This window comes from Syngnathoides biaculeatus, chromosome 5 (genome assembly GCF_019802595.1).
Source record: "Syngnathoides biaculeatus isolate LvHL_M chromosome 5, ASM1980259v1, whole genome shotgun sequence".
NCBI classification, from domain to species: Eukaryota; Metazoa; Chordata; class Actinopteri; order Syngnathiformes; family Syngnathidae; genus Syngnathoides; species Syngnathoides biaculeatus.
Genome location: NC_084644.1, coordinates 31,379,906 through 31,398,081, shown reverse-complemented (window position 1 = coordinate 31,398,081; position 18,176 = coordinate 31,379,906). Strand labels below are relative to the sequence as shown.

Below are 18,176 nucleotides of genomic sequence, written 5' to 3'. Positions count from 1 at the left end.
TTTATGTATTTTTTTTCAATTGATGAATTGTAAAAAAAAAAAAAATCCAAATTTCTTTTTAATTAAAAACAGACTGCCTGCTTTCTTTGAGGGCTAGAAAAATTGTTAAATATTTGCTGCGAGGCAGAATTTTTAAATTTTTGGACAATTTTAAGTTAATGATGTATTACCAAATTGGTTTTCAGCCAATTATTTATTGCAATTCTGGTAACCTTTGCAAAGTATTGTATCCATTATATTTTGAATGACTGCAAATCCAACAAAAAGCAAAAATTATTCAAACAGCTGACAAACTTGTGATGTTGGGGTTTGTATCGTGTCTTAGCGTGTGAACACTTCCATTGACGTGAGAAAACTTACCCGTGTAATTGTTTTTCAATCTGTGTAGCAAATTTTCAAGGGCTCTTGCCGACCTATTAACAGGTTTAATGGAAGTTGGTGGGGGAGTTTTTATAGGCTACTAACTAACACAAGCTAACTAACGGGGATTCGCGAGGATTGGTGTTTGACTTGGACGACTTCCCTATTGATGTGAGTGCAGTATCTGGTTGCAGAGAGATTACTGTCACATTGCATGGAGCAGCACTCCTCGGAGCCTGAGGTGATAATGCATTTCTTGTGTTCTTTTTTAGAGCAGACCCTGAGGGGCTAACCGTCGCTTTCGTGTGTGTGAATCGCAATGTTTAGCGCTGCCCAGGAAGAATAACCGGGCGGGAGACGGCTTTCATTTATGTGTGTGGGTGTATGATTTTGTGTGTGTGTGTGTGTGTGTGTGTGGTGTGTGTGTGTGCGCTGTGTGCGTGTGTTAAACATGTTCGGTGGTGGTAATGATTAAATAGTCAGAAATGAGAACCGGTAAGAACTGAGGCAGAATGGCGCTGCTGTTTTGGTTATCAATAAACAGGATCTTATGGACCACAGATACAATGAACAGAAATAGAGCATTGGGGAGTAATTACATGACTGGAAATCTCTGTAAATACTTTGTAATCGTATTTAATACTGTGCAGGGAACTCATTAATGCTACTGCTGTAAGCCACATACCTGGATAAAAATCTAAGGATGCTTTGGTAGATGCTCCAGTTTAGGTTCGCAACTAATATGGACGACAGTAATTAGTTGAGTTGTTCAGGTGAGTCTCCTGGAAAGCTGTTCAAACTCATTTTCCAACACTCTATAAGAGACTCCACTCTTGAATTCATTGGTAAGACTATTTCGGTTTATGCTGCTGTTTTTGTTAGTAACTAATAGGAAGCAATAAGTTGAGTGATTGTACGTAAACTTTTACTGCAACTTTCTTCTTATGTGAAATATTACTATAAATACTGCACAGGGAACTCTTTTTCTAACATTGTCATTACACCATGTTTGAATTCATAATAGAGACCATTTTGGTACATGTTGCTGGTTTGGTAAGCAATGTACCAGAATTGATAAGTCCCAGAGCTACCCAGAACATAAACACACAACATTGTGGAGTGATCTGGAACGCTCTCCATAAAATCTAAGATCATCTTTCATACTGCAAAGGTAACGGTTCTAACATTCGGGAGACAGTCAATACTTCAATTTATCTGAGAGATTGTTTTGGTAGGTTTTGTTTGATGGGTTCGAAACCGATCGGACGTAATGAGTTGTGTAGCTGTTAGAAACCGGCAGGAGAGTGTAATTTGGAGAGGTTGAGCGAATATTGAAATACATGTAAGATATTGCCAAGACGTGATTAATTTTCTTCCCAGGGCTTACATGAAGAGCTGAGCACGGCATAAGGAAGAGCGAGAAGACGTAACATGACAGAAACATGGTATAAATTGAAGATGGCTAGGAAAATTACATCTGAAAGGGGAGATGTAGAAAATGGGATTGGGGAAGAGTGGAAAGATGCTCCTACAGAGGAGGGTGAGTGCAGGTGTGAGACGGCAGCGATCTTAGCAATTTGTTTCTTGAAAATAATTGGTGTTACAAGAATAATTTAGTCTGCTTTCTCCTCGTATTCATCGAGAGCGCTTGTGTCATGTTGCATCACAAAATGGGGAATTGACAACAAGAGGACGACAGGGCTGATTAGTTTCTGTCAAATGTTTCAACAGCAGCGCCTGGTTAATCCTCTGCAGTGTCTGCTGGAAAGCAAAAGCAGGCGCATCAGAGGGTGGTGAACTTAATAGCAAAGGGGTTTTGATCACTTTGCCAACAGGGAATATATTTGAAAGGTGGCACCCGGAGTTATTTGCTTTTCATTGTGTAGCATAATCTCTCAGATGAAGTGGCAGCTCTTTTGTGTGTTATTCTGAAAACAGACCACGTTCTGTCATTTGATGTGTTACTCTCAGGAAATCCTAGCGAGACCATGAAGTAGCCAGAGATCGGTGATGACCTTGTTTCCAAATAAGAATCCTGATACACTAAGCTTCTCTTTTGATTCTTTAATACAACAAAATCGAGTATGTATACAGATTTACAAACGTTGGTTGGTTGAATGAAAATCAAGCACGGTGGACTGTCTTTCCTCTCTCGTGAAATGAGTGTTCCACCCTCTTCCAGGAAGTTCATTCTTTCAGCGGCCAAACCAGTTCCCGCTTGCTCACTGAATGTTGTCAGTCTGTATGTGTGCGTGTGTGTGCGTGTATGTGTGATCACTTTTAACAAAAATCTAGTGTGTCCTTATGTCCTGTAAACAGCTGCATAGAAATACATATGTATATCTAACACTAAGTACATGCACATTTGGTAACATTGCCGTTATCCTCAAGCCACTTAACCATTTTTGCTGAATGCCTAAGGTCGATGTCCATTTGGAAGACCCATTTGCACCCAAGTTTTAGATTTCAGCTGATGTCGCCAAATATTGTCTTAATATTTCCATTTCATGTTATTTGTAATCGCCATCGTGCACAGTATATTTGAATACAAAAGGAAGCTTATTTTTAGCCTTGTCACCTGTCTTTTGGTGTAGCACTGTAACGATCTGACAATCAATAGTAATTAAAAAAAAAGTGGTGGCATGGGGCATACAACGTGTGAGTGAGAGACAACAGGTAATGCCTGGCTCAGACTACAAGACAAATGTGCCCTTTCACGATTGCACTGTCAGACTTCTACAATAAAATTTTGTATTTGGATACCACTGCATCATCACGTCTTTTATGATCACTGGGCTTTATGTTGTCAGCTGAAACGTGACCGGATACGCTCGTGAATAGATGTGTTTGTGAAGTAATTGAATTACAATCAAGTAATTTAATCACATTAAGTTAGCACCCATTATACCTGTCATGTAATGTTGGCTTGACCTGACTGATTAGAATATGTAACCTGACTAGAGGTACTCAGAAGATGAAGATACTCAGTATACATTACACAAGTAGAGACCATAAATGAGCAAGTCATTTAAACATATACTGTACATTGCTCCATCTTGTGAATCGGATCTGTGATAGCTTTTTTCCCCCCATGTTAAACTTTCCCGATCAGTCCTCACAAATCTAGTAAAGCCAAATAAATGTTTATATATAACATAACCAAGATTACCTTACAAGCCACACAGTTAATATTATATTCCTTTATTTATAGGGTGTAATAATTAACCATCATTAAATGTTGACTAATAAAAAGAATGGCTATCCAGCAATTTAATGTAATATAAAAAGCCACACGTTACCCCCTGTAGCATTAGCAGAACACATCTAACCTCCTAGCCACGCAGGTGATGATACAGTGTGAGAGTATTATTAAAGGTCATCCCTATAAACATTCTAAAATAGATATTGAAATGAAAAATACATATAACATTATTCACTTCGTCTATATGAAAAAATAAATATGAGTAGAGAGCACGTCATCCACGCGCAAAATGTGTCACTTGACATCCAAGTGGTGGCCATATTGGCTGTATCTCCTGCCCGTGACGTCACCCCAGACATTCGCCATTGAAAATACGGTGTGGCCCCTACTGCGGGATACGAACACGCCCCTTCTGATACGGAAGCTCTTTTTGAAGAAGCGAACATCTCACAACCGAGTGAAGTTACCCTATTGTTTACAGCCATATTTAAATGATATGCAGATCACGGCAAAACCGCCTCCCTGTCCAATCCACTTCTGTGGTGGAGATGAGCCACCACGGCCCGGTGCCGCAACGAGCCACCCCGGCCGACAAGCCAGCGGCTAGCTTCCGCACATCAACACATTTAGCACCCCTGATTTACGGATTATGCCCTCCCCCCAACTATTGTTTTTTTTTTTAGTAGCTGTATACACAGCTACCTGTCATTTGGAACCCACAAAGCTCTTGTTCTTGGCACCCATGCAATCCATTTTTCACGACGAACCGGGTCTCTTGGAAATTTATGAAGGGTAAATCCATCCTCCCGAGTGTTCGGCCAATATCCAGCAATGCAACGAGCCGGCATTTTAGCTAACACAAAGGAACAACAAGCTACCTTCCTGCAGGTAAAACTAATGAAAACAAACCAGTCCGCTGGAGGGCGCACCTGCCCCGTACGTCACTCTAAACAAATCCCTCGAGAGGATTTTCATGGCGGGAGTTTCAAAAAGCCATATACGTCAAAATCATGTTTTGTGGTGGGGGGGAAAAAAGGCATGGAACCATACTGGCTGCTGTTTTTTCATTCATAACATACTAAAAATCATGCATTTCATGACAGTGGCCCTTTAATCTCCGTTAACAAGCATGAATGAAAGCAGTTTTAAAATTTTTATATTTAATATAGCGATCTTAAAAAAGCTACAAATAGCCTTGTGTATCATAAGCAGTACTGGATGAGTTTTGTAGAAATATTCATAGGGTTGTTGAATATCCATAAGTAACAAAATGTGAATAATACACATGTAAATATTTATCATTCACTCTTATGAAGATGACAATTTTTGCTAACTCCTTTTGGCCTACTGTTAACCTACCGTTCAGCCAGTTGTAGTTATGAACTTGCTACGTATGTAATCCTGTCGTAACCTTGTTGGTAATGTTGCCATAAATTTGACCTATTTACAGTCAGTGGGGAACTGATTAAAAATGCATCTCTTATGATTAATTTGGTTCTTTCTTCAAACATTAAATTTTTTTTATTTGACTATGCAGTAACCCATTTTGTTTGTAGGACATGTTTAATCCGCTGCTTCACAGTAGAGGAATTTCAGACAGGCCAGGGTCAGCGTTGGCCCCCAATGATAACCACAAGTGGACAATGGTCGGAGGGTTGCACGCTGGGCATCTGGCTGGCTTACTAAAAAGCACAGTCCTGAACCCTTGGCACACAAAAGCATGCGCCTGTGCCAAACAATCTCCCTTCTAGCTTCTGTGTTGTGCTTTCATTTCGCTGGCTTTACTAGCGTTCTAGCACTCTGTAGTAAATCTCGTTTATAGTACCGATTGAAACGAGTCTGTTTTGCCAGATACTGCTAAACACAGAGCACCGGATGCTCGCTCGCATCTCCTGACCTAAATCGTCCAACATGGTTACGGGGAGCTGAAGATTACACCACAGCGCCACTGTTGACTTTTCTAATGACAAAAGTGCTACTGGGTACAGGAAACTTTATTTGGTCAGTGGAGTTCAACAAGGATGCTGAGATATCATTGTTGCATCATAAAACGCAACAGTCTCCACTTTGATGCTCCTCTTAAAGTGTCTCCTTACTGTATATAGAATAGCAAAGGCCCTTATCCTCCAGTATTTGGTTCTGACTAATGCCTTCAATAAAACTTATACTTTGCTGGTACATCATCTTAGAGACTGTGTTCATACTCAGTGCTCCTGCTTTGGGAAGCAAAAACGTGCAATAGGATGTATGTGAATATTTGAATTGGTACGAACTGAGATGATCAACGCTCTTCGCTGTGCATTGGAATCAAATTGTGAAAGTCGAAAAAAAGGAATCGTCACGTAAGTAATGTAGATGTCACAAGATTGTCCTAAGTCCGCCTCACCAGTAGTTTCCCAGCAGGTTAACACAGTACACACACAATCTCAGTACTGAGTAACACACTTATTGTATGCATAAGAAAGAAAGGCCTTTGGTGACAATTACTTGTTTCAACTGAAATTTTATGTATCAAAACTGTTCATGGCATCAGTACTTCTTATCAGTTTGTTCTCTAGTGTAAATACTCTTACTGGTATCTGCGAAGGGGTTGGGGGGGGGGTTCTGTTTTCTGAACATCACTAGTCTTTAATACTATCTGGTCATATCACATGGAACGGAAATGAAATGACCTAGGGCTCGCTCTCTATTAGATAGAAGGCCACTATTTGAGTAAATATCAACATATAATGGCTTTAGTTTTGTATATATAAACAACTCAAGTTCACACTGAGGTTGAATCTTGCTTCCAGTGTTTTGGTACAATGTTTAGTCTTTTGGCTGTCAAACTCTTTTTCAAAAATATTGTGCCACACTTGGGAGAAGAAAATAATCAGTTGAGCGAGAGCGAACGAGCACAGTATATGACTGACGAGTCATACGGGAGACCTGATTTAGACGCGCCTGTGTCTCTGCAGTGTCCACACGCTGGAAGCAATACGGCAGCGTGAATGTCTTTGCTGTCGCCTATTGGGACTCCAAACAACTCCAAATAGAATTTAAGAGGTTTCTCTTTTGTGATTGTACCAATCAAATGGGTGTTCACGTTGGGAGGGGAGAGAGAAATGAGATGGGATGGTGATGGTGGGGAGGCGATCTGTCGTGCTTTCCCTTCAAACCTTTCAGGAGGGGCTGTCATTCCGCTGCATCACTTTTGTCACTCACTCTTCCTTCACCTCCTCCTCCTCTTCATCCAATTCCCACCCTCCACTGCTCCATTCATCATTATCAACCCCCGCATGGCCTCCACCTATTCCTCCACACACACGCACACAAAATTCCCCGCTCCTTCTACGAAGGCTGTGCGTGGCTTGCGACAAGCACCCCCCCCTCCACCCCCTCCATTCACTCGCCTCCGCCGCAACGGCTTAAGCTTTGTGATTTGTGGCGAGCTGCAGCAGCCTTGGAAGGAAGCTTAGAGCTTGAAGGGCAAAGAGTCTGAGACCTTTTTGTGGGACGGTGGTAGGAATTGGGGATGTGAGCAATTGTGAGGGACGCAAGGGAAATGTCACTGTATCGGGGGGCGCAACTTGGATATGTGCTATTTCACCTGTGTGGGCTCACTTGAAGACACACAAAATACTCAATCTTTTCCTCCATCAGAGTCGAGCACCGACCTTTTTGAGCCCATGCTGATATTGATATACAGTAACTCTCTTTTGGCTTGTTCTTGGAGTACTGTGCAAAAGTCGTCATTTTTTTAATTTGAATTTTATTCCAAAATAAACATCAACGCCCAAGCTAACTGATCAGAGCTAGGCTGCTGATTGAATGATTAACTAGCCTTCTGTCTCTGCTAGGTTGATGATTTGAAATTAAGAATTGACGACTGACCCCATTTGTATTCAGTTGCTAACCAAAACTGCAGCATCCACCAGTTTACATAAACATGTGGTTACATGTCTTCCATAGTGGCCACAGCCTTTGTATCGACCAGTTAATGATAACTTCACAATGTTGTGTATGACAACACCCCCCCCCCCCAGCCTGGTGGGCGCCTCGAGGAAATGTGGTAGAGTCAACAGTTTTTTGGGCTTTGATTTGGGGGGAAAATGAAGGAATAAACAATAATTGTGGCAAAAAAGTGGCAATTCTGGTTTTCTGTAGGTATTTTGTATGTTTTTAAGGACATCCAATCACATCTGCACTACTCTTGACACAGGGATTTTACACCAGCAGTAGATTGACATGGCCCAACCCCTTCTTCATCTTCTTCACCTTCTTCACTGGTCCTCTTTCTTTCCTGCTTTCTCTTTTGGTGTCTGGTAACTTTCTTCTCTTGCCACAATTCACACACTTCTTCTCCTTCCCCATTTCTCTTCCTCCTCTCCCTGTTACAGAGCCTTCAGTGAACCCGTCCAATGCCGGCGTGGTGGCGGGGGCTGTGATCGGCTCCCTGCTGGCCCTGCTTTTGGTCGCCGCTCTGGTCGCCGTGCTGGTCACTCGTAGCCGCCGTCGGCAGCAGGGCTACCGCGCCAATGATGGCGGCGACATGAAGGCCCGCATATTCGGCGGAGGAAAGAAAGCCAGCAAGAACGGCACAGGTGGCGTTGGTAGCGGCGTGGGCAACAACAACGGCCCAATCTACGTGTATGATGATGGCTCGTCCCAACAGGGGGAGAAAAACAACCACGGGCCCCTCACCATTGGGGGGCGGCCCGAGGTGGTTGCCAGCACGCCCACTGCCCAGGACATCCTGCTCAGCAGTGAGCTGGATGACGCCGAGAGGAGGAAGTTCGACGAACTGGAGGAGGAAGAACGGTACGACCACTTCTCTGGTGGCGCTCCCATCCTGCAGCTGCGCCAGCCCAACGAGCAGGACGATATGATCGAAGACTACCTGGACGACGACATGGAATCCCAGCGCGATGGCTCCGTCATCTCTCGGACTGCTGTTTACGTCTAAAGTGAGAAACAAGAAGGAAGGAGCAAACCCGAAGATTTTTGTGCCTCCGTCAGATGGAGATGAGAAAATGAAACCACATTTATTTAATTTTATTTTATTCCATATACGCCGATATTAAACAGTATAGCCCCGTTACTGACTGGAGGAAGACATTGTAGGAGAGAGGAGTGTTTGTTTGTTTCGCGGTCTATCAAGGACTCTTGACAAAATGGTAGTTATGGAATCATGTTGAGGCCAAATAGCATTGCAATGACAGAGCATTTCCTCTTAAGTGCTCCATAACGCATCACAGTTGTCACATATTTTGCCCGCCGTTCTCAAATCTCCTGCGGAAAACCCTTTTGTGCTTTTAGTAGTGCATTGTCCTATGACGAGCACGGGGTGGGTTACTCGCTTGTGATGGGGTGCGTAAGTGCGAGAGGATTTGTTTGCCAACGTAGATTGTCCGTTTTTTTTCCCCACCCTTTTCCTGACTTTCCCGTCAAACTCATAAATCGCAACCACCTTGTTTGAAATTGTCAGGTTGATTGATTTGAATCGAAAGTAGGCCTGTAGCCAAAGTGGATTTTTTTTTAATGAGCTCCAAAAGAATAACTACCACTATTGCCCCTTTGAGTCGAATTTATTTTTTAATAGTAAAGTTACTTTTTCCAAGAAATCTACTAAAGTGGGTGCTCGGTTTATGGTTTCGGCTTTATGAATGGCTCGTAACAAATTAGTGTCATTTACTTTACGTAAAAGCTGTAATCTTTCAATGGTTTGTACGATATTTATTCCCTAGACCTGTCCATCCATCCATTTTCTGTAGCGCTTGTCCTAATTCGGGTCACAAGTGAGCAAGAGCCTGTCCCAGGGTACACCATTGACGAGTTGCCAGCCGAACGCAGGGCCTAAACTATTTTTGTTTTTTTTTTAACAGATATTATAATTACGACTTTACTACAGTGTTAGGCAAGATCAATAATAGAATATGAATTATTATGAATGATTTTGCTATGGTAAATTTATTCAGTCACCTTTGTAAATGTAGTACTACGCCTGACAGTCTTGTAAGCGTTAACCTTGACGACTTCACAAAGTTCTCCCAAGCAAATAATGTTGAAAGAAGTCTGCTTTATAAATTGGTAGTAAGTCACAAATTAAAGTGCAGATTTCAACAATAATGCGAACAAATGATTTTCTACTTGAAAACTTTCATAAAACGTGTGTAGACATGGATTGCACCTGTACCTTTCAGACACTGAAATTAACTAGACTGTCAATAAATAACAGTTCGGCCAGGAGCCAGTATGCAGCTGAGCTGGGCCACCACTTGCTTATTTAATAGACACTTGACAGGCAACAACAGTACGAATATCGGATCACCGGGCAATTTCCGGCCCCCTTATATGGACCAAAAACTTTTTGGTTTCGGACCCAAGGGCACATCACAGAAGCAAGAACGGCGCAAGGAAAAGCTGAAACTGGAAAACGGTTAACTGGATAAAGCAGGACCAATCGGGGATAACCTCAAGTCAGTAGACGACGGTAGTGCCGCCAGCCTTATGCTAACGTACCCACTGGATGCGTTTTGGACGTTTTATGTGGTGTGATTACATACAAAGTCAATCCAGTTCGCAAATTCGCTTCCTGCCCCAGAACGCTCAAAGCTGCGAACACTGAGCTTGTCCAGGAAGTAATGTTGTCAGCGCCTCGCCAAGGGAAAGCCTTGCCCCTTGCCGAGCTTACAGCGCCGGTGACTTGGACATCCACTTTCAATTTGTCACGCGAGTAAACTCAAGCGAAGGACACGTAGCGACGAGATCTTTCGCATCCAGTGGGTACGTAGCATCAGAGATTCAAGACCACCGAGGCAAAGTGAAGCTCCGTTGCCAGGTTATGTTCAATAATGTGCAGATGACAACTTCGTGCTTATGATAACTTTATTCATCTTAGAAGTAAGATGCTGCCACCAAGATGAATCTAATTTGCAACACTTTGTCACGTTGTAACACTTGACATCATACAGCATATGGCCAGCCTGTGTAAATTATTGATATCATATATAGCGTGGTTTTCTCGAAGGTGGCAGCAGCAGCAGTGTGTGTGTGTGTGTGTGTGTGTGTGTGTGTGTGTGTGTGTGTTGTGTGTGTGTGTTTGTATATCCATCCATTATCTAAGTTGCTTATCCTCACAAAGGTTGAGGGAGTCCTGGACCCAATCCCATCTGTCATTGTGCAGGCGGCAGGGTTCACCTAAGGGCAATTTTGTTTGGGGGGGGGACGATCTCTCCCCAATAATCTCCCTCGCTTTGATTGATGCCAATTGTAATGGAAACGCAACAGACACATCAATGCCTCATCAGTTATTTTGAGGAATAACATCATTTTGTCTGCATTGTCAATTTGATTCATTCGCTCTATAGCGGCAACATCTGGACACGTGGCAATTTAATCCTTGAATATTTACTTCTTGAACTTCGCTGTGTGCTGCCATCTTCAAGTCACATGACAGATGAATTTCGTTCGGCCACCGCTCAAGTAGAACGCACTATTTTTGTTTTTAACCTTGCGAAGTGAAATATACAAAAAATGTTTGATCTATTTGCAGATTTTTATGATTTTAGTTAGATTTTTTTTTTGGGGGGGGGGTTGTCCCGCCAAGGCCTTTTTGTCATTGTCAAAGCTTGAAAGTCAGCCAAACAAGACCACGGTAGAGTGTGTAAGAGCAGAGCTTTCATTCCAAATCCCAATACAACCACATGACGTGTTGGTCACATCATGCATTTAACTCCTCTCCAGTCACATAAATGTCTTGCAGTCTTTTGGGGGATACAACTGAGCCTCGCAGCCGTGGGGATTTGTGCTGCACAAACCGAAGCACTTTTTGGGTTTGTAGCGCTGACATATAATGTTGACATGCAAAACGGTCATGCCGTTCCCCGCTAGCTAAAAGGTAGACTGTAAACAGAGTCATGGAAGTGAGGCATAGCCAAGCTGACAGGGTCATGGGGACGGACGGAGGCAGCCTGCGAGACCGGAGAGGGGGAGCATCTCGTCACAAGCGCTCCTGACGGGAGGTTAATTGCTAATGAAGCGTGAAGTCGCTTAGCTGCGACCAACAGATTGTTGCCACTGACGTAGCCTCCGCTTCCGCTAACACAATCATTCTTTCACACACGCCTTCTCTTTTGTATTTATGACCACTATATGATTTAAATCTGAGCATGGTTGAGGTCGGGGCCACTTTTTTTTTTTTTTTTTTTTTTTTTGGATACACTGCTCCTGATGTGCCAAACATCCTACTTTAACTATTTCAGCCTAACACGGCAGCAAGCACTGACGAATTCACCCGGGGCGTCTGCGGTGACCGGCCACTCTCCGCCGCTTGACAGATGGACTGATGCATCAGCACATTAGCGTCTATAGATTTTCCTCTGAGATCATGCAATATTTTTCTCCATTAGCGGATGCCTTTTAGTATGGGAAGTTGATTAGGGGCCATAAAAGTTTTTGCCTCAGCCAGCGGACTTATATTGACTAACAGGCAACACGCGGCGAAATGGCCTTTTATGATGCCGCTCCAGGCCTGATTGTCTCCTGACTGTTAATTCATCTCGCTAACGAGCCACCGGAGGCCCACTTGAGCGCACCCCTGCTTCATCCGTAGTTGCCGTTTAGTCAGCGGAGTAGCTGATCCTGACCTTCTGATCATTTTTTTTTTTTTTTTAACACCACTAGCAAATGGATGTCTACGCGAAGCCCTGCGCAGCCATCACCGTTCACCAGGTCAAACGCTGGCTAAAGTGCTGGCTAAGACTGCACTCATGCTTTTAACCTTAAATGACCTTGAGAGCTTGCGTTCTCAGACCTCGGTTTAACTTGCAGACCACTAACCTTGAAGCAGAGAGAGAGGATGGGTAGCGGGGAAGAAGATATACCAGCGATGCTAAGCCCTGGCCATTTTCCTCTGTTACCTGGGCTAGCAAAGAAGCTAACCAAAATGGCTTCCTAACGAGGATGACACACGCTAAGTTCAACCCATACAACTCCAAATCTGTAAAACACCCGACAAAATTGACTTTTAATAGAGCCGCCCAATTTCAAAATGCATAACTTGAAATCTTTTGGTTTGTGTGCAAGTCCTCATGTGCCCCACACCCATTCTAGCAAGGAAATTTCTGCCAGTCCTGGCATCGTAAGTATTGAGTTCAGTTCCTACAGTGGCCATGTAACCTGAATTTGTACATAAGTTGAATCTGCACTAACTCTAGACATTGTAGTAAAGTCATAATTACACTAAATAATTGTATTTAAAAACACTAGCCCATGAAGATTGTACTATACAATCCTATGAAAAACACAAAGTATGATGACGATAAGTAAGCGTGCCTTCTTGTACTTTGTGAGCATGCATTCTCGCATTGCTGCACAAACCAATTCATTATGCGCCGCGCGTCGAAATCTCGCCTGTCGGGAACCTCGTAAACTGAGGACTTTCTGTATCGTAGCACAAAAACACTTGTACAGTAAATCTCGCAGTGAGATGGGAACAAGGACGAAAGCTATCACCATCTGGCTGTGACAGATATGGAGCAGTGACGCAATTTCCATCGGCGACCAATCGCGAGATCCTCTGCCAGCCTGAATTGCACGCAGTGTGAACATTCAGTAAATTTCACAGGAAGCAACAGACTGGCTTCGTAAGACAAACACAGTCCCGACCGACTGATGTAATGCAACCAATTCTCTCCTTAACACTCAAGATGAACCACAACTACCAAAAAGTAAAACAAAAAAACGAGAAAAAAAAAAAATTTTGCACGTGTGTGTGTGTGTGTATGTGTGTGTGTGTCTTTGCTTCCAAGAGAATTGTTTGTCATTTTTGGTGTTGGGGTATATAAATGGCAGCAACGGGGGGAGAGACAAACGCTTAAATCATGTACTTTTTGGGAGTTGGGGAGGGTGTCAAGGTGTCTGTGGTTATTATAAATGTAAGCATTTTTATTTTTACTGTGGGTGGAAAAAAAACAAACTGTGGATATTTATGAAAATGTAATCAGCCCAGTGGAGCCCATATGTGGTGCGATGTAAAGGAAATGTCATTGTGAATGTAAACATTTTACCAACATTAATAGCACGATGCTTTTTTTTTTGTTTGTTTTTTTACCTAATTTGTGTGCCTATAGTTTTTTTTTTTCCCCCATTTTTGGCAATTATACAGAATAAGCACATTGTTTTGCACAATTAACGGAGGTAGACGTAGTGGACCTCACAAAAAAATCCCACAATATTCACCATTTTTCAAGCTGTCAAAAAAACTTTTCCGATCAAGTAGAAGCGTTTCCATTGGCCAACCTTTACAGTTTTGCAAAAAGAAGAAAAAAAAAAACCGGCAAAGCTCGCTTGTTGCTCTCCTGGCGCAGCATCAACTCCGAGAAGCGTTCGCCCACTCGAGAACACCCCACAGCCGCTCTCATTATGCTCAATTCCCACAGCCGAACTGCACTCGAGCCGCCTCATACCTGCCATCGCCTGACACCAACCCACACACAGACATAAACATACAAAAAAAAAACACTTCTCCTTCCTCCTCCTTTAGTCAATGCTTCTGTCAAAATGCGTATTCCGCATCTACACTCTGGTTTGGAAAGAGTCTGAATATCAATGCGGCCGTTGGCCAAATTAATGCAAACATCTTCCCACACCTTTTCACCCTGGTTCTTTTTTGGGTGAATGTTCATCTTTACATTTACATTTTAAAATTACAGCTTTTGGCATCCAATCAAATGGCTACTTTCTACTCATAAGCGGAATCCGCACAGACCAATCTGTCAGCTTTCCAGATTTTTTGAATGTGAGGGACCCACTCATAAAGGGGGAGGGTGGGTGTATTCCAAACGACCAACACGGTACACTTAACAACGTCGTGTTGTAGTACCAAGACTGACATGAGAGAAAAAATAATAGACGAAAGACAACAAGAAGAGAAGCAGCAATATTCGCATTTCACAATAGCTGACTGTGGTTCGACCCAACTTGATTCTGACCACGCATACGCGTGGATTTGCAGTTGTAAATATTGAACAGGTTTAACTTGGTCGGCTGTCTTAACAGATCCCATGCCGTGGCATAATTGCTCAGGATAATCTTTTGAGGCTGTCCAGTTATCCTGCATATGCTGACTGAAATCGGAAGGCTGGGGAAAAAAAAAAAATCCATGGAAGTTAGCGTTGTCGGGATCAACCATTTTCTGAGCAGCTCTGGGAGGCAAGGTCAGACTGACCACACTCCACACCACAGGATAATCTTTCAGACACATCTGATAATTAGGCCTTTGCTGACTTGGATTGGAAAGGAGGGTAAAATATTTTCAAATTCAGCATGATTGTTGTCATGCGTTTGCATTTTTTTCCTAGATTGAAGCCATTGTTGTTTTTGTTTTTTTCACTCAGAGGTAAAAGATCACTCAACACTCCGTCCCACAGGAAAATCTCTGAGATGAATCTTTCAGAGACTGAGAAACGGGGCTTTACTGTCTTTGATGGGAATCTTGGGGAAAAAAAATTGGTTATCGTTGCAATTGTCTTTCCAATAGTCTCACTCGGCTGTTTGCGAAGGAAAAAACATAACACACCCCACACCATCGGATAATCTCTGAGTGCGCCCTTCTTTTGTAAAAATATTTGTTTTGCACGGAGTAACCTCCAGCCTCAACTACCTGGACATGTATTACACAATGTCTTTAGAAGTGTCCACATTAGAGCGGAACTCCAAATAATGGCATGTAGTAATGCCTAAACCGGCCTTGAAATACACGACGCTCGATGTATCCACAGGTCTATGCAATGAGCAGTCCAAATCCAGTCCAGTTGTTTCATCTGAGGATTCTGACAATAGCGGTTCTGTCCAAACTAAAGCAGACAAGAGGAGGAGCAGGATAACACTAAAAGACTGAAGAGGCGCTTGTGAACTAGCTTGCTAGCTAGGCTAAGCCTCACAACCAGATCAGCTCTAGCTAACTCTGCTGCAATTCCTGAAATCATTGGTATTTTGTAGATACTGATCTAGATCAATGTTTTGTCATACCCCTCTTAAATACTAACTCAGCCCGGTTAGCAATTGGGTCCGCTACCTGCTAGCATCGTTCTACCTTTCAGTCAGTTTTACTGCTTGTCAGTGGAAGGCATTTCTAACGGTGCTTTCATTTTCAATTGAATCATTTTGAAGTAAAACTCAATTTTACCGTTTGTATTTTTTCTTTTTTAGCATCTTATTATAGGTGTTCACGGAGTCATTAAATTGTTTGTTGTCCACAAACGTCTGCCTAGGCAAAGCCTTAACATCCTCCATCTCACCTGTAATTTTTCCTTTGTAAATAGTATAAATATATAAAAAGGTAGCAGATGGGGGGGGGAGAAAAAATATGAAGTACTAACTTATGGTGTCACGTTTTGTAACGCTCACTGACGCGAAAGCATGAAGGATTTATTTTTTTCGTTTTGTTCTTTTTGCAGTGCTGTATAATTCAAAAGTTTTCATTTGCGAGTGCTTTATTCTCTACTGCCGCGTTGTGATTGTTGCCAAAAGCGGTGGCAAGTGTGCTTTGTCGTCTATACAATTTAAAATGTACACGCGCAGCAGAACAACACTCTTACTCCAAAATGTGCTTTTTATCGATTGCTCTGTGGAAGTTGTTTTTCTTCCTATTGTTCTTGCTTTTTTTTCTTTTAAATAATTGATTTTCAAGCAGCAAAAGAATGGGACCCTAGCGGGAGGGGGGAGTTGAATTAGACTGGTTCCGGCTGCTTTTGTCATGTCTTCTTTTCGTACTTGGTTGTCATTAAAGATTTGAATTTTTTTTTCCTTTTTGAAGCATTTCGGAGCTTTTTGTCTTTTTGGACCAATAAAAAGACGTTCCACTTATTGATTCTTTGAGGTATGAAGTGCGGCCTCTCGGCACTCATCCCTCCCTCCAGTAGATCTCTACCACATCACACACAAATACACCTCAAATACATGCCCCCCTCCTGCATACACGTCATCTACTTGATAAAAGCTAAACGGCTCCTTGAAATTGACGTCAATTAGCAGGTGCGTCATGCACTTGAAAGAAAGACTGGCCTCTCATCTCGACTCATCCCCTTTGCGTGTCTTTGCCAATCAGCGGGCCCGTCATCCAATTGATAAGTAATTGACAGCTGAATTAATCATTGGGTGTGTCATCCAATTAAAAAAATGAACGCCTCCCCTCAAATAGACGTTTTCCATGCGTCTTCACTGCTCATCGGGCAGATTATCCACTTAAAAAAAAAAAAGTTCGGAGTTCCCTTAAATAGACATTTCTTGTACGTGTTAATCATTGGTTGTCTCATCCACGTACTCAAAATAAATGCAAAATAAACTCAAAATAAACACCTCTCGGTGTTTGCCTTGCCTAATTGGCGAGCACGTCACTCGTTTGATGCAAACTAAACGCCTCCCTCAAATAGATGATTCCCTCGTGTGTGCGTCTGAGTATGAGATGAAAAGTAAACGCCACCTCCGAAATAGACATCTTTTGCATTTGTCTCATCCACTTGAAAGAATAAGCACCTCCCTTTTATTGGGTGTGTTAATCAATCATTTGTGTGTCATCCACTTTTAAAAAAAAAAATGCCTCCCTCAAATAGACATTATGCGCAGATACTTTTAACAAATGGCAGTGATGTGATTCACTTAATGGAAAGTGAACACCTCACGTATGTTAATTATTGGCTGCATCATCTACTTTGAAAAATGAACTCCAAGAAATAGACCTTTGTTCCCTTGTGTTTTGTGTTTTTACTTCATCCACTCAATTAAAAAGTAAGCACCTCCCTCAAATCAAAGTGTCTCTCGTTCCTGTGTTTGTAAACATTTGATCCACTTTTAAAATAAACGGCCGCGTTAAATAGAGAGTCTTGAGCATTCGGTCGCTCGCCATCCACTTGGTAGCTTCCCGCAAATATGTGCTGCTGGTCTCCCTGCACGTGTGAATTCATTTATGAGTGTCATTCTCTTGAAAAAGAAAATTAGACGTAGCCGCCTTAGAACTCGTGTTAATAATGGTCGTCTTGCTTGTGCGTGTAATTTCATCAATCTGAAGACGCGTCACCCATTTGATAATTTTAAAATGATCGGCACCTTTCTCTCATTCGTCGACGTCACCCCAGTTTGGCCGTAAAGTCAAGGTGCCGCTTCGGGTCCTACGTGAAGAGCGATGACTGAATGTCGTCCGTCAAGTACGCGGCGGCGCGATTGGTCTTGTCAATTGTGGCGCTGTGGATTCCCGAGTTCTGCGCTGTGTTGTGACATTTGGTTCTGTGCTGTGGGATTTTTTTTTTTCTCCTGTAAAATATTTGCCCAGTCTTAATAAAGGTTAGGAACCAGAATGGCCTCGACATCGAAAGGCCGCGTTGTTTGGACACTGACTCACCCTGGACTTGTTCGGTCAAACTTTAACAAGTTGGCTTTGCTGGGGTGGTGGTTGTTTTTCCCACCCAATGCATGGAATGTTGTTGGGACAGTTGGTCTATAGCGGTGACGAAGAGGTGTCCTTTTTTTTTTTTTTTTTTTTTTTTTTGCCTGCTGCTCTGATGGCATCATGTTCCTGCGATGTGTATCATCGCCGACTCCTTTTTTGTGTGTGTTTTTGTTTTTTTGTGTCAGG

The 18,176-nt window shown here is 42.6% G+C and overlaps 1 protein-coding gene across 3 annotated transcripts in view; it reads left to right on the top strand.

The window, feature by feature from the left end:
- Nucleotides 1–18,176, top strand: part of si:ch73-22o12.1 (nectin-2) — a 156,930-nt gene that overhangs the window by 88,205 nt on the left and 50,549 nt on the right. The window contains exons 7-8 of one of the 3 annotated variants that reach the window (XM_061819767.1): nt 7,942–8,145; nt 8,217–8,445. The exons of 1 other annotated variant lie outside the window; for it this stretch is intronic. In XM_061819767.1, the coding sequence (XP_061675751.1) occupies nt 7,942–8,145; nt 8,217–8,311 (299 nt within the window). In that variant the 3' untranslated portion in view covers nt 8,312–8,445. Of the gene's footprint in view, nt 1–7,941; nt 16,364–18,176 lie in introns of those variants that run through there. One more of the 3 variants, XM_061819764.1, reaches the window with a different exon arrangement.